At 38.1% G+C, this 27,860-nt stretch overlaps 1 protein-coding gene across 5 annotated transcripts in view; it reads right to left on the bottom strand.

Annotated features, from left to right (window-relative positions):
* Naa16 (N-alpha-acetyltransferase 16, NatA auxiliary subunit) overlaps positions 1–27,860 on the bottom strand; it is a 58,733-nt gene that overhangs the window by 14,486 nt on the left and 16,387 nt on the right. Inside the window, exons 7-14 of one of the 5 annotated variants that reach the window (XR_013042558.1) lie at positions 25,857–25,976; positions 22,145–22,240; positions 18,875–18,981; positions 9,503–9,575; positions 6,658–6,827; positions 6,189–6,341; positions 4,226–4,354; positions 3,552–3,694 (exon numbers count right to left, since the gene is read on the bottom strand). Coding sequence is in view for 3 of the 5 variants with exons in the window: in XM_076545436.1 (XP_076401551.1) it covers positions 3,583–3,669; positions 4,226–4,354; positions 6,189–6,341; positions 6,658–6,827; positions 9,503–9,575; positions 18,875–18,981; positions 22,145–22,240; positions 25,857–25,976 (935 nt within the window). In the remaining 2 variants the exon portion in view is untranslated. Of the gene's footprint in view, positions 1–3,551; positions 3,695–4,225; positions 4,355–6,188; positions 6,342–6,657; positions 6,828–9,502; positions 9,576–18,874; positions 18,982–22,144; positions 22,241–25,856; positions 25,977–27,860 lie in introns of those variants that run through there. The other 4 variants (XM_076545436.1, XM_076545434.1, XM_076545435.1 and 1 more) reach the window with 4 other exon arrangements.

The raw sequence follows: 27,860 nt of genomic DNA on the forward strand, positions 1-27,860 counted from the left end.
ATAATATACGTATATGCAATATATATTGCCCTGACCCAAATATAAACCAGCACACTAAAAAGAAATCCAGGTCAATATTTTAAAAAAGATAATTTAGAATATTGTTATGAATATAAGCTTATAGTTAGTACTTTGAAGACAGCTGCTTTGTTTAGTAAAACTTAAGCATCAGATTGGACTAGGCCCCACGACCTTTAATGATAATTTTAAAATCCACTTAGAGGGCCAAAATGAAGACAGAAAAGGTACTGTGGACATTCCAGAATGCTAAGATTTCAAATCTTTTAGGAGCATGTGAAAGCTGAAACTGCTTTCAATGAAAGTTCTTCACTGAAATCTTGAAAGCAGAAAGACTTGCTCCTTAAATTTGTTTCTTAGCTTTATTTCTATTTAAAAAATAAGCCGGGCGGTGGTGGCGCACGCCTTTAATCCCAGCACTCGGGAGGCAGAGCCAGGAGGATCTCTGTGAGTTCGAGGCCAGCCTGGACTACCAAGTGAGTCCCAGGAAAGGCGCAAAGCTACACAGAGAAACCCTGTCTCGAAAAAGCAAAAAAAAAAAAAAAAAAAAAAAATAAAATAAAATAAAATGCAAATTTGTTTGTGATAGGTATTTATTTCCTTATTAAAATATAAGAAGCCAGGCATAAAGTAACTTGTGTTAAGTAGTTAATAAATCATCTCTGAAAGCTGGATGTGGTGGTGCACACCTTTAATCTCAGCACTCAAGTGGCAGAAGTAGTCGGATTTCTACGAGTTTGAGGCAAACCTGATCTACAAAGAGATCCAGGAAAGTCAGGATACGTGCATAGTAAGACCGTCTCAAAAAAAATCTTTGAATTTTGTACTTTTTGTGTGTACATCTGTGTATGTGGGCATTCTTGTAGGTGCAGAATATCGCGCGCGCGTGTGTGTGTGTGTGTGTGTGTGTGTGTGTGTGTGTGTGTGTGTCAGAGAACAACCTCAGATGTCCGTTCTCAGGTGCCTTTGACTTTGGTTTGACACAGGGTTTCCCACCGGCCAGAAATTTGCCATGTTGGCCAGGCTAGCTAGCCCAGTAGCTTCCAAGGATCCACCTGTGTCTGCATCCCATGTCACTGCTGGGATTACGGAAGTACACCATTCTATCTTGCTTTTTACATGGGTTCTGAGGATCCAAACTCAGGTCCTCATGCTTGCCAGGCAAGTGCTTTTACTGAATGGGCCACCTCCCCAGGACAAACTCTGTGTGTACATACTGGTGGGTTCATGCAGAGACCAGTGGTTGAAGCAGGATAGCTTCATCAACTGCTTTTTTTTTGTCTTTGAGACAAGGTCTCTTACTGTACCTGGAGCTCTTTCAGCTAGACTGCTTAGCTAGACTCCAGGGGTCTGTCTGTCTCATCCCCTCAGGTGTATGCTTCTATGCTTGTTTGTTTTTTGTTGTTGTTTTGTTTTTAAATCAGTGCTGGAGATTTGAGCTCAGAATCTCATGTGTGCACAAGTTCTTTAACCACTAAGCCGTCTCCTCAGTTCCTAAGCCTGAAGTTTATACTCAAATCTTTCCAATAACATGAAGCATTTTCTTTCAATTTATTAATTTTGTTAAAAATCAGTCATTATTTAATGTATTTATACTAAATACATTTCTACATATATGTAAAATATGCATATTATTCACATTTATTTTTAGTATAAATACATCATTGTAAGTGGCATGAGAAGTAGCTCTTTTCTTATTTATGTTTCAGATTTTTCAGAGTTAAATGCCAATAGCAAACTCCGATCAAAGACTTTTTAATAAATATAATTAGGCCATATGACCCGAGAGTGGTGATTTCTTTTTTTTTTTTTTTCTTTTTTCTTTTTTTTTTTTCTTCTTTTTTCCAGGTTTTCCGAGACAGGGTTTCTGTGTGTAGCTTTGGAGGCTGTCCTGAATCTCGCTCTGTAGACCAGGCTGGCCTCGAACTCACAGAGATTCGCCTGGCTCTGCCTCCCGAGTGCTGGGATTAAAGGCATGTGCCACAGCTGCCTGGTGAGAGTGATGATTTCTACATTTTGATCTCTGGTAGTCAATGTAACCCTTTCCTTCAAAGATTTTTTTTTTTAATTAAATCATTTCTGAACTAGAAGTAGTTTACCTGCTACTAAGAATTTCATTCACACTACTCAGCCAAAGTCACTATAAATGATACACACTAACAGAAGATTTACTTATCACAGCCTGGCAATTTAGGAAATACTGCAAATCATAAAGCAATTCAGGCATCAACATTAAGAAGAATGGGACTTAAGTTTGAGAAGTTCCAACCATAACAATCCTAAGAACATTCGAATTAAACTTCAACAAGAAAATGAGTAGGTTTCTACCCACATCCTTGCTGAAAGTACTAATTTGCAAATGCTTTAAAGAGTTTACCTCTCATGACAACAGGATACATGGAATGTCTTTCCTTAACCAGCAGGAGGCCTTCAAGTGGTAGACACTAGTGAGCACCAACATAAGCTACTGACATTCAGTACTTTCTGCTGCTACCTTTTGTTCTTTCTTTCTGTGTACGGTTGTGTTCACATGTGTATGGGATGGCATGTGTGTACTATGACAAATATGTGGAGATCAGAGGGCAAACTTGGCTATTAGTTCTCGCCTTTCACTTCATTTTGTTTTGCTGGTTCTTCTTCATTTATTTATTTAATATGTAGAAGTGTTTTGCCTGCATGTATGTTTGTACACCATGTGCATATGTCCATGAAGATCAGAAGATGCTATCATATATCCTGGAATTGGAGTTAAGGGTGGTTATAAAGCACCATGTGGGTGCTAGGAATCAAACCTCCCATCCTCTGCAGGAGCAAGTGCTCTTAACTGCTGAGCCATCTCTCCAGCCTATCACCTTGTTTTACAAGGGTCTCCCTTGCAGTATGTGTACTCCAATCTAACTAGCCCCCAAGTTCCAGGGGATTTTCCTGCCTCTGCCTCATCTCCACCTCCCAACTCACCAGAGGAGTCCCGGGATTACAGACACACACCACCATGTCCAGGCTGTTTTGGATTCCAGGGATCTGAAGCTAAGTCACTAGGCTCGTACAAAAGCACATTTATTCACCAACCTATCTCCTGTCCCTTTTTTGTTGTGACAGGGTCTCACTATGTCACCTAGGTTGACCTTCAATATCACTTGCAATTCAGGCTAGCCTCAAACTTGTGATCCTCCTGAGTTCTGGGATTTCAGGCCTGTACCTCCAGTCCCAACTCTGTTCTATAATTTCACCACAGAAATAGAGGCCTCATTTAAACTACAATGTTTGGATATTTAACATATAATCCAAGAGGGTTAGAATTCTCAAAGAGAAAATGCGAAGTCTTTCCCCTAGAAATACAAGTTCAAAGGACTGAAGAAACAAAAACCAAACAAAGCAAACTTTGGTGATTTCTATCGAGGTTCTGGTATAATCCTAGTTCCAGGTCCCATCAAAAGCCACCCCCTAAGACAGAGCTCTCCTCCAGGTAACCTCACAAGTTTCGCATGGGAAGAAGGCCAAAGTGACTGCCATGGTGCAGACATCAGGCTCACCTGACTACGACGCCTGTGGTTTTATACTGCGTCAGCAGGGGAAGAGTGGTGCCGAGTGCCCCCACAACTGAGGGCTGCTGAGGACTGCCTCAGGGGTGCATTTGCGGCTCCTTTCCTCCTGTGGTCCATGTAGAAGAAGAGTGCTTCAGAGATGACAAAGAACAGGAAAACAAAAATTCACACAAAGGAAAAGAAAAGTGCCCTCACTAAGGCATATCACACACATAATTCTAAATGCAAGTAATAAAATAAGCCTGCAAGTTGGCCAGCTGATGCACAGGGTATCAATGTGAGAACAAACATCCTGGGAAGACGAACTGGAGAGAGGCTGACTGTGGACCAGATCCTGATGTTAAAGGGGGAAAATGTTGCCACCAGCTGTGTGTCCTCCTAGGCTGCTAATGAAAATTAAATAATGGCCAGATGAAGGGAGAGAAATTGTGAATGTATGTCAATTATAGCACACACTGTTTTTACTACATTGTTTTCCTTTTCTCTTCAGAAAAAATACAAACATGTCAAGTATCACTGCACATTGCTCACAATACTAAATACAAAGAATTGTTTTCAAATGAAGCTGTCAAAGTTAGAAGAGGCAGATGATTCAGTGTAGATATGTACCTGCTTTTCTTGTCACTTACAGAAGAAACTAGAATCCACATCCTAACACTCACCCTTTCCACTTCATGGCATTTTTTCAAGGCATCCCCGTATCTCCCAAGGCGCTGATAGGCCAAAATGCATTCTGTCTCAAACCACATACACTGCATTTCATTTAGATTTTCCACAGCAGATGTTCCTTCCTGAAATGGAAGCTTGCATAAATATAAGGCAGCAAGCAATAAAACAGATCCCCCAGTTCACACTGTTTTAATTAATAGAGCTGAGTATGCTGTAGCTCATTGGCAGTGTTTGCCTACTATGAATGAAGCCCTGGGTTCCATCACAGTACCACAGAAAACCGGGCATGGTGGGAAAAACCTGTAGTTCTGACACTCAGAAAGTAGACAGGAGGATCGGAAGTTCAGGAGCATTCTCCCTACAAAATAAGTTTAGGGCCAGCCTTGGCTACTGTCTTAAAGAACTAAATATATAATCAAAAAAGGGGGCTGGAGAGATGGCTCAGCGGTTAAGAGCACTGGCTGTTCTTCCAGAGGACCTGGGTTCAATTCCCAGCACCCACATGGCAGCTCACAACTGTCTGTAACTCCAGTTCCAGTGATTCTAAAACCCTCACACAGATATACATGCAAGCAAAACACTAATGCACATGAAATAAAAATAAATAATTAAAACAAACAAAAAAAGATGTTCAAAGTACTAAAGATAGATGTAGAGAAAGTTAGGAAAACAGTGTATCAATAACACAGAAATATCAAGAGGTAGAAAACATAAAAAGGCCAGGCGGTGGTAGTGCACACCTTTAATCCCAATACTTGGGAGGCAGAGGCAGGTAGATCTCTGTGAGTTCAAGGCCAGTCTGGTTTACAGAGCGAGTTCCAGGACAGCCAGGGCTGCACAGAGAAACTCTACCTCAAGAAAAAATAAACAAAACAAAACCACCTAAAAATTACACTTACACACACACACAACTTTTTAAATATACCTCTTTGCTCCTTTAGAATTGAAGAAATGCTCTCCTCCAAGCATGAAGCATTTCTGGAACCTATAGACTTCTGCTGCATTCCTTCAAATATCTGATTTGCTGTCTATATTTAGTTCTTTGGTCCTCTGAACTGGTGTGTGTGCAATGTAAGGTAGGGATGCTATTGAATTTTGTAACGTAAGTGCCTGCCTCAGCAATTTTATCTTTAATTTTAAAAGTAATTCTGGTCATATACCAAGTTTCCAAATATATTTGAATCAATTTGTAGGCCTTCTGTTCTGTTCTATGAACCTGTAATTTTAATCAAAACTAAGTATCATGTCTATTAGGACACTATTACAGAAAAGATGAAAAAGGAAGAAAATATAGGACAAGTATTTAGCCAAACAATTTTAGATAACTTAAATTCTGAAATGTCAGAGAAAATACACAGAAAGAACTCTGAGCAATTCTGAAGTAAGAGGATTTAATAGAGAATTAAAGAGAAATCATAAATTATAAAGGGAACAAATTTGGGATCCAAAGTAAATTTTTTAAGTTTGTTTATTTTAAGACAAGGTCTCATTCTGCAACCTTGACTAGCTGGATCTCGCTATGTAGACCAGTCTGGCCTTGAACTCACAGAGATCGGCTTGCTTCTGCCTCCTCCATGCTGAGATTAGAGGTGTACATTACCACACTCAGCACAAACTGAAGTTTGGATAAAAGCACTTGTAGCTAGCTCTTCCAAAGGATCAGAGTTCAGAGGCCAGCAAACACGCTGATCAGCTCACACCCACCTTTAACTCTAGCTCCAGGAGCTCTAACACCCTCTTCTGGACCACCTGGGTGCTTGCATTCACATGGCAGGCACGCACACCCCCACGTACGTGCACCACCACAGTAAGAAACCATATTTGGAACAGGGACTAAATGGGATTTTTTTTAAAAAAGGAATTCTTACGAATTTCAATGGCAAACTTAAAAACCATCATAGAACTTCAATTTTACTAAATTCAGACAATTACATACTTATACATGCTATTGCCTACCCTTGTGAACTTGGAGCACATTTCCTCTGCTTCTTTTATCATATTTGCTCGAAGCATGTATTTTGCACATTTGGAATTGATGAATCTATCAGCTGTGTCCAAAGACTGTGCTTCATCCATCCACTTTGCAGCTTCTTTGAGATTACCTATATGCTGTAGGAGAAGAGTTATTAGGGAAATCCGTTTATGAGCAAGAGAAAATGAGTGCCATAGAAATGGGAAAGAAATATAAATAAAAACAGGTTAGAAATTTGACATGATCTTGTCAGTTTACCTAGAAAACTAGACAACTATGATTCCACTTACTGAGAACTGAACCAAATAACTAACATTGTTACACAATAAAGAATTTCTTAGGATTATTAGAATATAGAAAAAATTATCAGAGAATCTTAGGCGTTACTCTACTTCAAGCCTTTTAAAAAATGATTCAATTCAAACCACTCAAAAATCAAGATTAAGATTTTACCTTGTATATTTTTGCTTTTATGTAGAATAATTCTATTAGAGTTGGAGTACTAGCAATCACAGCATTAATATACTCCAAAGCCAGCAAATACTGTCCGAGTTTATCAAAGTGCTGTGCCAGGAAATACTGGACCCAGAGTAGAGTTGTTGGAGGTTCCTTTTCCCCATTCTCTGCAATCAAACAAATACTACATTGTTATAAGAAGAATGCTAAGTAAAGCAACCCTACACGCTTTATCTCCTTAAGTCAGAATGAAATCAACGATTATTATTAAGAGCAAAAACTCAGCAAAAATGACCAATCTAACAGAAAAAGGCATGACTCTATTGCATCAAGTTCAAATGCTAACAGTCATGCCGAGAAATAAAATCTTAGTTCAACAGGCTTCTAATCCCAAACTACCTCCCAATAGACAGTGCTAGAGAAGAACAATTTGTCTCCCTCTATGAGTTCTCAAGATGAAAGCAATGTGCAGTGAACCAGAAAAATAATCAAAGACAGTAACTTGGAGAAGAGATTACCTAACACTGCAAAACTTCAGCAGAAGCAAAAACTGCCACATTATGCATTGCCCACAGGTGCAAAATATATGCTTCTATCAAATATGACAACAGAAGCAGAGAAATTGAGTTCCAAGTTCACAAGGGTTACTGCAGGAGTGTGTAACTGTCTCAATTAGCATATTATACACTTTAATACAGACAGAGCATCATCAAAGCAAAGAAGAATACGACTCAAAGATTATACCTTGATGAGACAACAATATCCCTGATATACCACAAATCTAAGATTAGGGTACACAGCCCAAAGTAAGCTAACAAAAGCAGCCATATACACACATTATCTGAATTCTATTCTGCTTCCAATCCTGTACTAAAGAAGCTATCAAAATGGACTACAGAATGTCAGACATGTCTACAGTGAGGCAGAGTGAATTACCTGTATTACATCAACAGAAGATCTCCTAGTATATGTAGCCAACTAAATAAACAAGACAATAATGTAAACACACTAAAGCATAAATTAGAAAGCTGGGGTGGTCTGAATAAGAATGGCCCCTTACAGACTCATATATTTAAATGCTTGGTTCCCAGTTGATGAAACTACTGGGAAAGAATTAGGTGTGGCCTTGTTAGAGGCGATATGCCACTGGAATCTGGCTTTAAGGCTTCAGAGCCCATGCTATTCCCAGTTAGCTCTCTCTGCTTAGGGCTTGTGGACCTAGGCATAAACTTTCAGCTACTGCTCCAGTACCATGCCTGTCTGCCTGCTGCCATGCCCTCTGTCATGAGGATCATGGATTCTAACCCTCTGGAACATGAACCCATATTAAATGTTTGCTGATTTTTGTTATGTTTTATGTGTTCCTTGGTCAGAGTGTTTTTGTCATGGCAATAGAAAAGTAACTAGGATAATCCAAGTAAGGGCAAAGAATCAAACATTTATCTTTTATATACGCTATCTAATTCAGGAGGCCAAAGCATATGAGGGAAGGTTCTTTAAAATAATTTCAGAACTAGAGTTATAAGTCAGTGGCATAACACTTGTCTAGCACGCATGAGGCCCTGGGTTCAACCTATAACCTACTCTGCCCAGCTAATAGATGGGGAGCAAGAATGAAATAAGGAATCTAGGAAATACTACAGGAGGAACTTTTTAACAGGCACATCAGCCTGCTAAGAAACCCTGGTCAATGACAGCATCAGCGAGATAACCAGAGCACCTCAAGCACAAAGCACCACCTGGGAGGTATTCAAACAACTCTCAAATCTATTCATCTCACTACCAATGTCACGTGAAATAGGAATGATGGTGACAAACACACGTGATCCCAAGAGAATGCAGTCAGTCAGGTCTAAAGTAGGGAAAGTCCACCAAACAAGTGAGCTTTCAACAAAAGGCGTTTCTTAAAGGAAGAGAGATCACTGTATATTAAAAGACCACAAAACCCTTCAAATGTAAAGCATGGGCCTTAACTAGATTTAGATTAAAATAAACCAATTAAACAAATATTTTGGACAGTGGTTAGGAAATATGGACAGGTATTAGATATAAAGTTGACTTTGTGCATCTTAAAGATGCATACTAAGGTTTTTACACGTAAAATATTTGGAATTTGCTTTAAAATACTCTAAGAGGGTGGACTGGAGTCTGGAGAGAGAGCTCAGAAGTTTAGAGCACTTGCTGCTCTTCCAGAGGACCTGGGTTCAAGTCCTAACATCACATGGCAGCTAACAACTGTCTGTAACTCCAGTTCCCAGGAGTCTAATGCCCTCTTCTGGTCCATGGGGAACCACACATGCAAGTAGTGCATGGACACACATGCAGGCAAACGTTCATACACATAATTTTCCCCAAAACATAAAAAACAAAAACCTCCAACCTCCAAGAGCAGTGACACAGGAAAGACACATGAAGAACCTAGAGAGATTGTCTCCATACCGGAAACATCCTACAGGATTTTCTAAATTGTCTTCCTTTACACATGTCCCTACAGAGAATTAAAGGGCCAAGCAGACATAATTAAAAATTCATTCAAGAAGGAAAAAATAGAAAATTTAGGGAATCACGAAAAAAGGTTCTAATTTAAATACTCAATCTTGGGCAAGCCATTCAACTTTTTAAATCTGTTTTCCTTATTAAATAAAGCTAACTCTTAAGTCAAAAAGATTATAGAAATTTTAAATTAAATAATACTGAAAATACTCTCATTTCATTCACTAATTCAAAAACCAATAAGCAGCCATTTATGTAGCACACACATAATAAATGTAAACTAGTTTCTGTGATTAAAATTAGATTTAAATTAGCAATAAAATTCCAATTTAGTCTAGTTTAAACTTACCATAAGGGCTAAAAAAGCCATTCATTTTAAGAGAAGCTTCATAATTAGTAACAAGTTCCTGGATTATTGAAACCTGTTAAAGAAACATATTTTTTAATTTAAAAATGCTTCACTGAAGGTATTTTTATTTGTGGACTAATTTGATTGGAACAACAATTTATTTTTTATTTTTATTGATGTATGTGTCAGTCTGTCTTTATGCAATCTGTGTGCAGGTGCTTGTGAAGGCCAAAAGAGGGTGCCCAATGCCCGAAACTGGAATGAGATGTGGTTTTTTAGCTCTCTGACATGTATGCGGGGAACCAAACTCAGATCCTTAGGAAGAACAGCAAGTGCTCTCAACCACTAAACCATCTCTCTAGCCCTACAACAATACATTTCAAAATCACAGACTAGCTAAACTGTAGGTATCAAAATGCTACTTCTCCCACTCCCACTGAGCATTTTAGAGGACTGAGGAAAAACAAATGTACTGCTGTAGTTATTAATGGTTTCAGGACTCAATGACTTCCCTCTCCAGAAGACTCTGATTTTCAGTCTGTTTTGGTATTCTCCTCCCCCAGCACCAAAGATGAGGCTCAAACCCACCTTGGACCTTCATAGTGAGCCCAGGGTCTTCAAACACACTACAAGGGAGATAGATCCCCAATCCCAGAATCCTGACAATTCTGAAGCACAAATTACCATATTTATATAATTCATCAACAGTTAAATTTTCTTTTGCTTCCCTGTTTTGTTCTGTAAAACTATAAACTACAATATAAATATTTCGATTTTTAAAAATATCACTCCTTACAAAAAAGTTAAGTGAAATGACTCAAAGTTTTAAAGATACATATTAAAAATGACAGTTCAGTCAGTCAAGTGCCTGTCACACAAACACGAAGACCCGAGTTCAAACCCAGCACTCACATGAAAGCTGGCACTAGCAGCACAGCTTGTATCTGTAACCATGGGCTGATGGGGTGGAGACAGGAGGATCCCTGAACTCACACACTGGCTAGCAGCCTAGCCAGATCAAGTAGCTCCAGGTTCAGCTAGAGTCCTTATCTCAAAACATAAAACGGAGAATAACTGAGGAAAACACCTGATATTAACCTCTGACCTCCACCTACTCACATACACACATGCATATACCCCTGCATGCATAGGTGTACAAACCCACAGGAACACGTACAAACACTACATACACAAACAAAAATGTTCAATGACTATATCTTGCTTACTACTGTCAACAACCCTGGTAAAGGACAGAAAGGAGAATCTGTGCTTAATACAATTGGAGGTCTTCCTTCCTAATTCCTTCATCTAAATACTGCCAAAAACAAGTTCTTAAACATCGTTTACTGTTACTATTTTATGAAAACTGGAACTTTTAAAAGATTCTGATTTTCAGAACAATTAATTTCTTTCCCCAATCCTCTTTTATGAACTAATCAAAATGTACTATTTACACATTTCCTGCCAGTGCAGAATTTGGTAGACATGGCTGTGAAAGAAACCTCTACATGCATTCCACTTAATAGAAAAAAGACAGTATAATTTAATTGTCTTCATTCTGAATCTAAATTAATCTGTACCATACAATGTCAGAGTTAGCATCCATGAAGTCATGAACCATATGCTGCCCAGTACCAAAGTAGAACACTTCTCAGGCTTACACAATTTACACACTTTTGGTATGTTGCTGCATACCACAGCACGATTCATTAGCGACTTAAACAATGACAGGCAGGGGCTAGACAGATGGCGCAGTGATTAAGAGCACTTGCTACTCTTCCTGAGGACCCAAGTTTGGTTCCCAGCACCCATGCCACAACTGTCTTTAACTCTAGCACCAAGGGATCTGATGCTTCTGGCAGCCAGGGCATCTGCACTCACATGCACATACCCATGCCCAGATACACAACTGAAAACAATACATCTTTAACAGAAGAGATGGGGAAGGGCAATGGGGAGGCTAGGAGGAACTATCTAAGAGTAGAAAATGTGTAACAAAAAAGGGGGATGTGAACAAGACTGACACACAATGACGTCACTAAAACATAGTTAGGGTTGGAAAGATGGCTCAGTGGTTAAGAGCACTGGCTACTCTTTCAGCAGTTCAATTCCCAGCACCCACCTGGTGGTTCACAACGGTCTGTGACTCTAATTCCAGGGAATCTGGTTCCCTTTTTTTGGCCTCTGAGAGTACTGCACACATATAGTACAAATACATGCATGCAAGTAAAACACCCAGACACATACATAAAATAAAATGAAATAAAAACAAACAAAAAACAGTCAAACATACTCAATGAAGACGTGCTATTAGTAGAAAGTGGCTAAAATGTTTCTCTAAAGACAAACAATGTTTAATTTAGTTTAAAACAGTAGTTTAAATAACTCTGATTGGTTTGTTTTTAAAACAGAGTCTAGGTACAGAGGGCTGGCTGGCCTGGAGCTGGTCATGCTGGCCTCAAAGTCAAGCCAACCTTCCAACTGCTGGGATTACAAGCAAGTGGCACACGTCCTACTGAACGGCTATTTTAAAAAGAGACTTTGATGCTAGGATGGGGTGTACAAACCTCATGTAGGCACTCAGGAGGGTGGTAAGTTTGAGACCAGCATGGGCTACATAGTGAGTCCATGTTTTAGAAAACAAAAGATGGGTTTCTCTGATGTGCAATCTAAAAAGCTGACTTCATGAGCCTATAATTATTGTCACTGGAGGCCCAGAAGGGTGAGGAGGATAGAAGGTTGATGTAACAGGTACATAAACTAACAGGAAAGTGTAGTAGCAGTTACCAAAACAGACAAGAAGGGTGTAGTCTACTGCTCTAGTGCTTCTTAAGCTGTGTGCTGCAGGCTCAGGGGTCACAAATACGGAAGACTCCAAATGTTTGGTAATATAGAAAGGTTGCTGAATGTGCAGTGACCAAGAAATAGTTCAAAATAAGACACACAGTGACTACCACGTGTCTCTGGTGGCATGTAACAAGCACACTTTGTACTGCACTTGTCACTACACTACTCACGGTAACAAATGCTACCTAACACACCGTGGCTTAGATTCAAGACAAGCACACAATGAATTATAGTATTCCTACGCACACAGTTTTCTGCTCTTAAGCAGCACTATGGTTTAGTTGCAAAAAGCCATTTAATATTTTTCCTACCATCATTCTTCAGACTCTAAGTATCAAATTACTATGTCTTTGGATTCTATTAGAATTTTAAAAACTTCTGTGTAAGTTACTGACATGGGTTTCGTTAAAATAATCATTCAGTGGAGGCGGGAGAGATGGCTCAGGAGTTAAGAGCACTGACTGCTCTTCCAGAGGACCTGAGCTGAGTTCCTAGCATCAGTGTCAGCAGCTCATGGTTCACAGGTAATACATTCAGGCAAAATATCCACATACATAAAAATAAATAATCTTATCCAGGCGGTGGTGGCATACACCTTTAATCCCAGCACCTAGGAAGCAGAGGTAGGCAGATTTCTGTGAGTTCGAGGCCAGCCTAGTCTACAAAGTAAGTTCCAGGACAACCAGGGCTACATAGAGGGACCCTGTCTTGAAAGCAGAAAAAAAAAATCAGTAAATAAATAATCTTTAAGAAATAATTCAGGGGTTGGGGATTTAGCTCAGTGGTAGAGCACTTGCCTAGCAAACACAAGGCCTTGGGTTTGGTTCTCAGCTGGGGGGGGGGGGATTTAATTCAATGTATTCTGGCTTGGGATTAGGATAGAAAAATTTCTAACAATTTCTGAAAAGTCATAAATATGCTTCTGTCGTTTTGCCCCATATATTTATATGAAGCAATATTCTAAGCACTGGCAAATATAAAACCAAAGTATCAGCTGGACGGTGGTGGCATACACCTTTAATCCCAGCACTTGGGAGGCAGAGCCGGGCGGATCTCTATGAGTTCGAGGTCAGCCTGGTCTACAGAGTGAGACTCAGGACAGGCACCAAAGCTACACAGAGAAACCCTGTCTTGAAAAAACAAAAAAACAAAACAAAACAAAACAAAAATCCCTTGTGTTGGGTTGGGGATTTAGCTCTACCACTGATCGCTCAGTGGGTAAATCCCTTGCCACTCAAGCATGAGAACCCAAGTTTTGTTTTGTTTTGTTTTTTAAAGATTTATTTTATTATGCATACAGTATTCTGCCTTCGTGTATGCCCACACTCCAGAAGAGGGCATCAGATCTCATTATCCATGGTTGTGAGCCACCATCTGGTTGCTGGGAATTGAACTCAGGACCTCTCAAAGACCAACCAGTGCTTTTAACCTCTAAGTCATCTCTTCAGGCCAAGAACCCAAGTTTTGACCTCTAGAACTCACATAAAAGCTGGGCAGAGTTGCATGTGCCTGTAATCTCAGTGGTCCTATAAGGAGATGGGAGACAGACAGAAGCACCCCAGAATCTCATTGGTCAGCTAGCATGGTATATGCAGTCAATAGCAAAGACAAGACACTCAAACAAGGTAGAATTCTGGCAAGGACAAACACTGAAGTTATCCTCCAACCAGACTCACACATATCACAAGCATAAAAATCAAGTTTAGTTTAAAGGAACTAAATGTGCTCTATGTCCTGCAGAACCAAATGTGTAGCCAAGATTTAATTTAAACTTTTGGATAAAAACGGATAAGCACATCCACCATTAGTATGCAAATACACCCTTATCTTTAATAAGTGATATATATAAGTGGACCAAAGAAGTGTTTTAAAATAAATTTCATCATGGTTTATTATCAGTAAATGTTTGATCTACATACTTATTTCATATACTTATAGACCAAGGGGTTAATAAAAACTTCTCAGGTGAGTTCAAGGCCAGCCTGGTCTACAGAGCAAGATCCAGGACAGGCACCAAAACTACACAGAGAAAACCTGTCTCAAAGGAAAAAAAAACAAAAATAAACTTCTCAGGTAAAAAACATCACAAGTGGAAAAGTTTAAGAGGCTCTGCTCTACGGCAAAATGGGGTAATAAAAGTTCCTAACAATTTATATTTTTCTAAAATTACAAGATAGGAGTTCCAAATTTGCTAACACAGATGATTTATTTAGGAAGCCAGAGATGTTAGTTACCCTATCTGGCCACTAGATACTGAATACATGTACAGAATAGGCACACTGCACTCCATAATTATGTGTATTTTCTATCAACAAAATAAATAAAGGCCAGTCCTCAATTTTCACCATTAATTTATCAGAAAAAACATTGAAGATTAAGTAAACTCATGAGGCTGGATGAAGCAGCACATGCCTTTAATCTCAGCACTGAAAAAGCAGAAGCAGGTAGAATTCTATGTTTCAGGTCAGCCTTGTTAATATAGTGAGTTCTAGACTAGCCAGGGCTATTTAGGGAGACCCTATCTCAGATAAATTAGATAGATGAGAGATGATAGATAGATAAATAGATAGATAGATAGATAGATAGATAGATAGATAGATAGATAGACAGACAGACAAGCAAGTAAGCAAACAAACTCATGATCTGAAGATTAATGTAATTGTTTTTCAAAGGTACAGTTCTGAAGGTGGGATCCAAGACCCCCAGTTTTAGACAATCCAGACAGAATCAGAAACTGGTTCTCTACCATCTCTGCTTATGAGCCCTCTAGTTAACACATATACAAGAGTCTAAGAACATGGATAAAACAAAATTAAAGATAGCAGACATCTTTTAATGTAGCATAACCATCCTATCAATCTTTCTTAGAATATTTGCAACTGAAAACTTCTTTCAGGCTTAGAAATTTAGTATTCAAATTGTTTTAAGTATGTGGTAATTATTTTTGTTTTCATTAACCTACACTGCCATCTACTGACGGTGTGCAAACACTTTAGCCAACAGTTTTTTTTTTCATATTTATTTTGTGTACACACACACACACACACACACACACACACACACACACACACACACACACACACACGTACACCCTTCCCCAGCCAGGAACATCACAGCACACACAGAGAAACAGGGAAGCCTGCAAAAGTCTCCATTTCTTCTATCATGTGAATCCCAGAAATCTAACTCAGGCTTGGTAGCAATCACCATTACCTACTGAGCCATCTTGCCAGCCCTCAAGACACAGGTTTTAAATAAGTTTTACAGTTCTGGAGTAAGCATACTTTCTGCACCAAGTTTAAATAATCAAAAGCACAACAAACTAGCTGTGTGTGGTGGAGCAGGCCTTTAATCTCGGCACTCAGGAAGCAGAGGAAGAAGGATCTCTGTAAATTCAAGGTCAATTTGATCTACATAGTAAGTTCCAGGACAGCCAGGACTACATACTGAGAATTCATCAAAACAAAATAAATAAATAAAAAATAAGTACAACAAAACATCCACTAAAGTTACTCAAGATAGCTCAGTGGGATAGAACTTGCCTCACAAGCTTAATGACCTGAGTTCAATCCCTAGAACTCATGGTGAAAAGAGATCCAACTCCCCAAAGTTGTCCTTTGACCATCACAAGGGTGTCCTGGATGTGCACACCTGTACTCACACTTTATACACACAATTTTTTTTAATTTAACAGTTTTATTCAGTTATAGGAACCCATTTCATTTCTTACTATTTCTGTTATCAAGTAGGTAATATCTAATATGGAAAATCAGTAATGTAATGTCCATCGTTCATTTCTGTTATATATTGAGAGCTAATTGTGTGTGTGAGGTGTGTATTGTATTCGTGTGGTATATGTACCTGAGTGTGCTGGTGCACATGTACAGGCCTGGGACAAGACATCTGCCATTTTTCTCTATAACTCTGTCTTATTACCCTGAGACAGGGTCTCTCCCTGTGAACCAGAAGCTTACCAATTGAGCTAGACTGTGGGACTGAGAGGATTTTGGTAAGTACAGCCATGCCTGGCTTTTTAAGTAGGTACTAAGATTCAAACTCAGATCCTCTAGTTTAATTCCTAACTGATGCCACTAATGGGAGACAGCAGTAATTTTAGGAGGGACCTTATGTGGGAGCAAAGTTAGGTCATGGCAAGGCATGTCTTTCAGAGTATATTGATGTTCCAGTCCTTTCTTTTCCTTTTCAATTTCTGCCTGCACGATGTGATCAAGTCTGTTCCTCTACACATTCCCCTCACCAAGATGTTCATCCCTGCCACAGGACCAAAACAAGAGCCAAGAAATGACAAACCAAGCCCCCAAACTGTGAACCAAAATAAGCCTTTCCTGAGCTGAAGTTATTTTTTGCTGATATTTTCTCACAGTGATGGACACTAACACAATGTCTTAAAATTTTCACAATCTTTAAATCTTCCAAGTTCAACTATCTTCTCTTGTTTTAAATATTTTTTTTCCAAGTAGTTATATTAGATCAGGACTAAAGGGGTTATATTATATTTTAATTATTAAAAGCTCTATTAAAGCTTCGTTAAAATTCAGCCTGGGAAATACTGTGTCTGTTGCAGAGATAACTTCCTAAAGCATGGCCTTTGACCTATGATCTTTGTGATTCAAGCTCAAGCAAGTAAGTGACAGTCAGAATTTCCAATAAGCTGTGGTTCACAAAACCAGAACATACTCACGAGTGGAAGAGGAGGTGACTGTCAGGAACTCACCAACTGCTATGGTGTGAACATGATTTGTGTGGGTCCCTCATGGCTTCCTGAACCAATAAGATGTTCTAACCACTGATCTTATTTCCAACATTTTATTATTCACGAGCATTACGTTTTAAAATAAGGGTCAAACATAAATAAATTGATAGGTGTTTGATGAAAATCTTAATACCCAACAGTGTCTTTCAAAAACTGACTATAAAAATGACTGACCATGTAGGAAAAGGCACAAAGCTACAGAGAAACCCTTTCTCGAAAAACCACAAATGACTGACCATAATATTTTAGACCTTAGTAAGTAAGAAACAATACTTGGGAATAAAAGCATAACTTCATTTCAATTAACCCTCCCCCCTTTTTCATCTGGAGAGGATTCACTATGATGCACTAGTTAAGTCTCAGGTCCTGAGCTGAAGTGATCCCCTGCCTTCTCTCCCGAGCAGCAAGAACTGCCAAGTGTGTGCTACAACACCTGGCTTTCCTACTAAGAACTGCCAAGTGTGTGCTACAACACCTGGCTTTCCTACTAAGAACTGCCAAGTGTGTGCTACAACACCTGGCTTTCCTACTAAGTTCTTATTCTCTACTTATCTTTCAAACTGACAACCAAGACTTAAGAACAGAGGTAGATTCTTCACCACACTTACTTACACAGGTATGCAGATACCTTGTCATGTGTATGTTGTCATCTGCCCTGCTGTTTGAGACAGGCTCTTTCACTGAAACCTGGGCCTGGTCACTTAAGCAAGGCTAGGTGACCAGAAAGCCCCAGGGGCCTCCATGTCCCCAGCACTGGACTACAAGAACACACCCACTGTTTACCTAGATGCTTGTGCAGTAAGGTCTATACTGACTGAGCTATCTCCCCAACTCCTAAAACTATACCAACTAGGACTCAACCTATTAATTAAAACTAGTCTCTCATACTCCACTGACCTAATGGTATTCCCACCCCCCCACCTCCAGGTGAAGGCATCATACCACACTGTAATAGAATCTTTAAAGATTTATTTATTTATTATACATACAGTGTTCTGTCTGAATGTTATCCTGTATGCCAGAAGAGGGCACCAGATCTCATTATAGATGGTTGTGAGCCACCATGTAGTTGCTGGGAATTGAACTTAAGACCTCTGGAAGAACAGCCAGTGCTTTTAACCTCTGAGCCACCTCTCCAGCCCCATCTAATAGCATTTTACTGTTACACAAATTCAACTATCCATGCTACTCTAAAAAATGATAACAAAATGTAAGAAAAAAACAAACAAAAAGTCTAGAACTCACTGTGAACCTCAAGCTGGCTTCAAACTCATTACAATTCTCCTGCTTCAGCCTCTCAATTGTTGGGATTACAAACTACAAGTATGTTCCATCACATCCAACTGTATATCTCTTTTATCTACCTATTTATATATTTTGGTTTTTTTTTTTTTTTTGAGACAGAGTCTCACTGTGTAGTCCTGGCTATCCTAGAACTCTCACTATAGACCAGGTTGGCCTTGAACTCAGAGATCTGCCTGCCTCTGCTGGGATTAAAGGTGTGTGCCACCACCACCATCACCACCTGGCATATCACAGTGTTTTTAAAATGCCTTTCCTTGCTATTAACCTCATAGCACGGTAGTTCCTTTGTTAACATTTATACTATATGCATATGCGTTTGGTATATAGTATTGGCATATTAGATAAAAAGACAAGCATTGGTATAATAGAGAAAATAATTAAAGCATAGCATAGTCCATAAAAATTTTCCTGTACTAATAGCAAAACTGATTAAAAACCAAACTTACCTTTTCTCTATTACAATACAAAGATTTCAAAGTAGTGAACAGGGGTGGACACCCTTTGCTGAAGTTTGGTCTCAGGAACTTATCCATGAGTTCTCTAAATTTTTTACCTAGAGACAAAAGCAAACTTTGGTTGAGGGAATCAACTGTTAAAACTGAAGAGATAGAGCTCCTTCAGAACAACTATTCTGCAACCAGATTTTACACCCCCAAGTCAGTACTGTCTTGTCATATAACAAGCAGCATAACAGCAATGTTGCAGGTGACATTTCCCATAATTTCCATTCAAAGTATCTTCAAGGAACACTTCAGAGACAAATAAATGAAAAGATTATGCAGTTTTAGATAACATAATTTACTAACCACCCTGGTTACAATCATAAGAACAGGTATTCTTCCTAAGCTCTCCCTAACACAGACTTGGTCCAAACCCCTGAAGACGGGATTTCCACATATACTATGACTGGCCCTACCTTCAAGAAGTAGGCAAATTATCTTCTTTTAAACACTAAAGTAGTATGGCCAATTTCAACATTTGTTCATTCCACAATCATGTATCAAGTACTCTACTATACCCCAACATTATTTCAAGTACTAGGGATATAACAGTGATTGTAACAAAAATTTAAAAATATTTACCAACAGAAAAACATCGCAGAATAAGACATTAAAAGGTTACACATTAGATTGAGCTGAGGCATTTAGCTATGAAGTAATAATCTACGTGCAACATCAAGCAAGTAATTTTCCTATTATTGCTACCTGTAACAAAAAATTCTAGTATTTTCACTTTTGTTGTTGTTGAGACAGACCTTTGCTATATGTTTCAGGTTGGCTCCAACCAACCTTGATATCCTCCTAACTTAGGATCCTGAGTATTGTGATCATAAGTGTACCCACCAATCAGAAGCAGTTGGTGTCACTTTTTTTGTAAACAGAAACATTAAAAAGGGATAGAGTTGCAGTTCAATTAGTAAGAGCTTCCCTGGTATGCACAACAGCCCTTAATTCTATCCCTAGCACCACAGTTAAAAGGGTATGGCAGCAAATGCTTCTAATCCCAGGACTAGGGAGGTGGAGCAAGAAGAATCGGGTATTTAAAGTCATCCTTAGCTACATAAGCAGTTGGAGACCAGAATAGGATATGTGAGACTCATCAAGAAGAGAAGGAGAAGGAAATGAGGGTACAGCAAAAGAGGAAGACAAGAGGAAAGAAAGGAGAGAGGGAGCAAATACTGAAAGAAATCTCCTTTTAAATGAAGATATAGAAACATAATGACAGTAAGGCTTGGATTTATTCATTCATTAAAAAAACAGAAACATGAGGGTCAGCAAGATTACTCAATGGGTAAAGATGCATGGGCCACTCCTGATGACCCAAGTTCAGTCCCTGGAACATACACGGAAGGAGAGAACCAACTCCAAAAAGTTGTCCTCTGACCTCCACACACACACTGTGGCATATGCGCACAGACAACCCCACCACCACCCCAATCTAACACATACACACACAAGTGAATTTTAAAAACGTTTTTACAAGGCATCATACACCAGCATATTATTTAAATGTTTTCCTGGGTTTCTTTATGAGTAACAACATTGCACAATAAAACCCAGCAATTCCAAACCAACCCAACAAAGCAGAATGGTTATCTGGTCGAGCAGACTGCATTAAGTAAAACATGAATAAGAAATATCACTGAACATCATAAAAATGATTTCAGATTTCTAATCTCTTATGAAATCATACACACCCATCTTTTGAAAGCCACAAAGTAATGTTTACATTTACTAGATCAGCAGTTCCCTTAAAACCAAAAGTAGTTTCAAAGATCCTATCTTCCCAGTACTTCCTCAGGTATACAGAGGAATTAATAATATTAAGATAAACAGAAAGAAGCTGTTGCTTAGAAGAATGTGCATGCTTCTACTTCGTGTAAGCCCCTGAACAAACGACCTGCCCACTAAACCCAGTTTCGTCATGTAAACTGAGACTACACCTATTAGTATCAAGAGCATTATGGTATGGCTGAAATAAGTGTAGAATAAGCAGTATCTGGGGTCTATCAGTTACTCTATAAATACTGTCTATTTCATTCCTGACATCTGATAGCTATATACTTCTGCAACTAATATTCGCTCCAGTATGAATCCAGAAACAATGGCAACATGGACTAAACTAAATCTATGAAACTATAAGAAAAACAGATCTTTCCCCCTTTGTAGCTGTTCATCTCCGGTATCTCTGTCACAGGAAACAACAAAAAAAGGGACTGATACTGAGGACTTCAAAGGAATGGTGCTTTCTCAAATACTGTGAAGGGCACAAAGAGCTCACAACTCTTACCTTGACTATATACCCTAAAAAGATAGAAGACTTGAAAATATTACCACATAAATCACAACGGTTCATCTGTAATTTATCATTGATTCTAAGAAATTTTATCTTCTAAATATAGCTGCTTTTTTAAAGTCATGTTAAGAAAATCTTTCTGTACATATAGCTTACAATACTTAAAACCAATATTAATCTATATACCGAAGCATGACATTCTTATTTATATAATAAAATTCATAACTGATGACTCTTTTATATTCTAAAAATATTTATTTTTTTAAATTAATTACTGAAATCATATTATATTAGTGATCAATGTTCCCTACAATGTCTTTGATGAGAGAATAGGAATTTTACAGAGATTTATGAATTTGGATATATTCAGATATAAAGGAAATAACTGTCCTCTGATGCTATTTGACAACTTCCCCTTGTGTCCAATTCTCTCTTCCATGTACACATCTGTTTTCATATTATTTGACATGTCAGTTTATTGGAGGATACCAAATGATTTGCCAAACAACAGGAAGACTAGAGAAATGCCCACCAGCAGAAACCAAGGAGTCCAAATACACACTGGATTAAGCCACAATGAAAGCCCCCTCAGCACTGTTGGCAGACTGTATCGTGCTCCCTATTCTTTCTCTATTCTAGCAACAATACTTCATACATCATAACATCATTTTACAGCCTCAACATAGTTTCATGTTAGGAAAGCTGGTATTTCTAAGCCCCTTTACACTGGGAATAGCCATTTGATTGGTAGTGGCCAATGGTATTTCAGGGGGCTTGATGACAAATTGGCTTGCAATATAAATGACCACTCTTACTCCTAAGATTTTATATATATCTAGAACACAAAAAGAAATTTAAAACATGAATGGTACCCATTAATTTCAAAAGCATTAGCATTACAGAAGATACCCTAATATTACCTGGAACAAAATTCAAGGGCAATCTTCTCGGTGAAACTGCTCTGGGGTGCTGTTTACTGATTTCTTCATAAATCTGAAGCCTCTCATCTGAAGAGCCTAGTGTCAGTAAAAATGCATGAAATTATAGCATCATAACTTTTATCTATAACAGTAACAAACTTTAAGACAAAAAACCGTATTATCACCGTCAAAACTGCTTTCAATTTTGCCAAAAATTACATTTAAAACTGGGGTGATAAAAATACTATAATCAGGAAATCATCGTGTGTGTGTGTGTGTGTGTGTGTGTGTGTGTGTGTGTGTGTGTGTGTGTGTGTAACGTGTGTTCAGCTCTTGAACTGACAGAGAGCCACCTGCCTCTGCCTTCCAAGTGCTAGGATTAAAGGCATGTGCTACATCTTAAAATCCTCCTTTTAAACCAAATCTCCAGGAGAAACTCAACAGTCCTTTCTTCACTAGATTCTACATCCAACTCAAATCACTTACATCAAGTCAGACAAAGATGCATTTCTCTTCTATCCCTTAGTTCTCAAACCATGAAAAAGAAAATCATTTTGTAACATACTGCTTATATGTTATATAAATACTATAAACTAACAAAGCCTCCCCCTACAAGTCTATAATATCTGTATGCTTAAATAACTGTTTTAGGATTGTGGTTATAAATGTTTTAGTTTAAAAAGGAACTATACTTCTTGATTGCTTTGACACTTGAAATTTTCAATGAAATTCCACAAAAATCATTAGAAGAAATTCCTTAGGGGATGGAAAGATGGCCCAGCTATTAAGGGTACTTGATACTCTTGCAAAGGACCTGGGTTTAATTCCCCAGAGCCCACACGATGGCTTACAACTGTCTGTAATTCTAGTCCCGAAGATCTAACATCCTATTCTGGCCTCTGTGAGCACCAGGCACACACAACACAGAAATATATGCAGACAAACATCCATATACATAAAATATAGATCAATCTAAAAAAATAGATTCTTTAAAGTGGCAATTATTTTTCCCAAATAAAATAACAGAAGTAGTAACTCCAATCAGAGAATCATTTAACTTTTCAGTACCATAAAGAAAATCCATATGAGAATAACATACTATATCCAGAAGAGAATCCGTGTAATTCCTGCATAATTTATAAAGACACTACTGTGCATAAGCAATCAGATTATTTATAGCAGTATTTTAAAGAAAAAGTAAACAAAACTTTTTTAAATTGTAGCAAAGCTACACAGAGAAACGCTGTCTCGAAAAACAAAAAAAAAAAAAAGAATAACCCATCGCAACAGACATGGTGGCACATGTCTTTAATCCCAGTACTCAGGAGGCAGAGGCAGATGTGTATCTTTGATTTCATGGTTAGCTTTAGTCTACAGAGTTCCAGTATGCCAGGGCTACACAGAGATACTGTTTCTAAATCAATAACCAACCCTTAGTTAATGTAAAGAAGGTATTGCCACAGCAAAAGGGCTATTTGTATCAAAATTATAAAAAGATTGTAAACCATGTGGTGGTGGCACACACCTTTAATCCCAGCACTCGGGAGGCAAAAACAGGCAGGATCTCTGTAAGTTTGCAGCTACCCTGGTCTACAGAGCAAGATCCAGAATAGCCAGGGCTGTTACACAGAGAAACCAAACAAAAAAGATTGTAGTTCAAGAGGTAATGTTGGTCTTTTATGTAGACTCATACATTCTCCTAGTACTGTGCTTTGGAGTGCCAATGTGGTTGAATTTTTAAAATGGGGATATCTGAAAAATATTTTTGTTCACATTGTTAACAATTTGGAGACTTCATAGAATATTAAGGAGCTTTACCTAAAATATATAATGAAAGCTACTGATTTTTGTTTTGTTTTGTTTTTTGTTTTTTCGAGACAGGGTTTCTCTGTGTATCTTTGGAGCCTGTCCTGGAACTCACTCTGTAGCCCAGGCTGGCCTTGAACTCAGGCCTTGAACTCACAGAGATCCGCCTATCTCTGGCTACCGAGTGTTGGGATTAAAGGCGTGCGCCACCACCGCCCGGCATTGTTTTTTTTTTTTTTTTTTTTTAAGTTCTCATCTAGGTGGTGGTGGTTCATGCCTTCAATCCCTCGGGTTTGAAGAGGCAAGCGAATCTCTGTGAGTTTGAGGCCAGCCTGGTCTACAGAGTGAGTTCCAGGACAGGCTCTAAAACTACATAGAGAAACCCTGTCTCGAAAAACCAAAACCAAAACAAAACAAAACAAAATTTCCATGTTACTAGTTTTAGAATAATAAACTATATTTTAAAAAAAATAAAACAAAAGATAACTTTGTGCTGCATTCCAGAAAACATCAAGTCTTATGTATGTAGTTTAATTAGCATTAAGTCAAGGTGGTCCTATTTTAATGCCCTACTTGAAGTCATAAGTTGGAGCTCCAGAATATCATGGGGGAAAAACATATCAAGGAATCTAAAAAGATGGGTAGTGTAAGTAGTTTTAAAATCAACACTTTATACTATCAAGCACCTTAAAATGTAAACTATGGTACTTACTTTACTAAACTACTTAAGGGCTTCATTATTAATTGCTATGTCAGTGTGGAGGTCAACCTTCACTGTCAACCAGAATGGATTTGGAATCACCTAATCAGAACCTCTGGGTCTGACTTTGAGGGTGTGTCCAAAGAGGTTAAACGGAGGGAAAAGATCCATATAGAATATGGGTAGCCCATCCTATGGGTTGAAATTCAAAGGTAGAATAAAGGAACAGGAGAAAGCAAGTTGAGCACCCGCATAAGTCACCTCTGCTTCCTATTACACTTCACTGTCCCACCCCATGCCTACGGTGAGCCAAAATAAACCTTCCTCTTGTTTTTGTCAAGTAGCTAACATAGCTAATAACTAGTAGTTTAAAGACAAAAGTCATAGTTATTTTACATTTCCAACCTGAATACATGCAACTTTTGCATTTTTTTTGCCTTGTTGACTAAACTGTATTTAGTCAATATTTTAATCATTTTCCTAAAAAGTATTTAAGAAAACAAAAAAAATGTTATAATTTACTTCAGACATAAATAAATATGATTTTTTTTTTTGAGACAGGGTTTCTCTGTGTAGCTTTGGAGCTCACTCTGTAGACCAGGCTGACCTCGAACTCACAGAGATCCACCTGCCTCTGCCTCCTGAGTGCTGGGATTAAAGGTGTGAGCCACCACGGCCTGGCTGTAAAGCCTTGTCTGTTAAGATTTTAAGTGACCCTTACTTTCATTCCTTCACTGACTTTAGAGCCTGTTCCTTCAGGATTCCGATGTCTGCTGAAGACCAGCTAGAATATCCAGCCCTGTGGACTGAACAACTACTACTGGATTCCGGGACTTTCTTTCGGAAGACAGCCATTGTTGGATGCTGGACCACAGCCTGTGAGCCACTCTAATAAATCCCTTTATACATACACACATATTCATACTCTCAGTTCTGTTCCTCTACAGGACCCTGACTAATACAAACCCTAATACAAACAAAAAAAATAAAAAAAGATTTTAAATGGGTGCAGGAACCTAAAATCATCTATTAGTATTATTATTAAGTATATTTAGTGAACTTTCACACCCACATTTAATCTGTAACTTTACTACATAGAAAAATAACTGTTAAAGCTAAAATGATTTACTCTCAAGGATTACTACAGCTTTCGTTTTATCACACTTCCAAAGCTCCTTAAGGAAGAAGAGACAAGCCATTACATACGGAGTTGCAATGCTTTTTCCAAGCCTTCATAGTAACGCCAGTTTTCTGCATTCCGGTCAATCAAGTTTTTGAATACTTCACTGGCTTCTTTCAATCTTCCCAATTTCAACAGCATTTCCCCTAAAATTAAGTTTCAAGTCAAATTCATTTTGCTTACACATTAGGTTTTTTTTTTTTGACCCAAGATAATTCTCTAAGCATGACTGGTAAACTAGTATTTTATGAAAACCCCAATTCTACATGTCTTAATTTGGCCTTATTATATAAAATTTATATAACTAAACATAAATTTATAGTTTGTCTTCAGAAATGAACCATATTCATTTTTGGCTCCATCCAATTCCCTAAATATACAGATAGATACTAACTTCTTAGTAAAAAAAAAAAAAAGTATCTTTTCATTATACGTATTTTTATAGCCTCCTGGAGATAATTAAAGCCTACACAGTAAAATCCAACTAGCAAGTCATCCAAATGGAATATGCCAACCTTCTTACTGTAAGATTTAAATGTCTTCCTTTAACAGTTCCTATATTAACTGTCTGTTCTCTGTTTCTTTTCTAGATTAAAATTGTGTAAGTTAACTCAGTACAATTATATAACTAATTATTATTTCACAGCAATAAACATAAGCCATATTTACGTGTGAGTCACCTTTAAGGTTCAAATCTTTTTACTAAGTCAGAAAAACTGCAAATGAGTCTGGGAGGTAAGGCACTGAAGCCCTCAGACACAATGGGAAGCACACTTAAACTAAGGGAAGAGAGGCTTTTCTTATATGAATATACCATACATTCCTATTGCCAATATTTCCCATTCCCCAAGGAATCAATTTCAAACAAAGCTTTGGAATATCTTTATAATATTATTTAACATTCACCATACTGGGGTAGGTGGCATATAATAAATTTATTCATATTTTTTGTTTTATATAACCAAATTCCAAAACAAAATTAAACTGGGTATAATTACATCACACATACCAACTTTGTGAACTTGAGCAAGCAATTAGACCTGATACAAAATGCCCAGATATAACTGCTGGGTAACAGAGAAACAATAAACATGCCCTAACTCCTACACAACTACATATTAACCAATCTAGTAACTTCCCTGCCTTTCCTAGATATAACTGGAAACAACATATTTTCATTCCCATAAACATGTTATCTGTTGCCACCATGAAGCAAATACTGTAAGAACACATAGAGCAAATAAGTGTATAAGCATATCAATTAAGTGAAAATCTATTAACTTTTACAATTTTTTGAAAGGATCTTAGCTAATGATTGCAAATGACATAAATGTCTAAGTATCAAATGGGCCTACAAGTTCACTGGAAAAATAATACTATAGCCCACTTCTATGAGCCATATTGAGAACCGGCTATTTATTCAAGATTAGTGCTCCCCAAATTCTTGCTACCAACATAAATGAATGTGGTAATGCAGCTATTTACAAGTGTGTGTGTGTGTGTGTGTGTGTGTGTGTGTGTGTGTGTGTGTGTGTGTGTTTTCTAACAGGTTTCTCTGTGTAGCCCTGGCAGTCCTGGAATTAGCTCTGTAAACCAGGCTGCGCTAGAACTCACAGAAGAGATCTACCTGCCTCTGCCTCCCAAGGACTGGGATTAAAGTCGTGCACCACTACCTCCTGACTAAGATTTTTTTTAAATGAAACCCATGTCCCTGCATCCCACTTACTTTGTAATGACTGCATTCTGTTAATGCTGTAAGACAAAGAAAGCCAGAGTAACAGCTGCCTCAGAGTATTGAGATTTAATCACAAAAATAGCAGTAACACACCAAGAAGGAAAAATAATTGCCATTTTCTTTTGCTTTCATTATTTACAGGCAGTGGAACAAGAAAGAAACTGAATAATTATTTTATTGATAATTTTAAAAACAGTGTTGCCGTTAATACTGATATTAATGTTAACTACAATAAAATACTAAGTCAGGTACTAGAAAGCTGGATTAGTGCTTAAGAAAATGCATTGCTCTTGCA

This window comes from Peromyscus maniculatus, chromosome 9 (genome assembly GCF_049852395.1).
Source record: "Peromyscus maniculatus bairdii isolate BWxNUB_F1_BW_parent chromosome 9, HU_Pman_BW_mat_3.1, whole genome shotgun sequence".
Taxonomy (NCBI): Eukaryota; Metazoa; Chordata; class Mammalia; order Rodentia; family Cricetidae; genus Peromyscus; species Peromyscus maniculatus.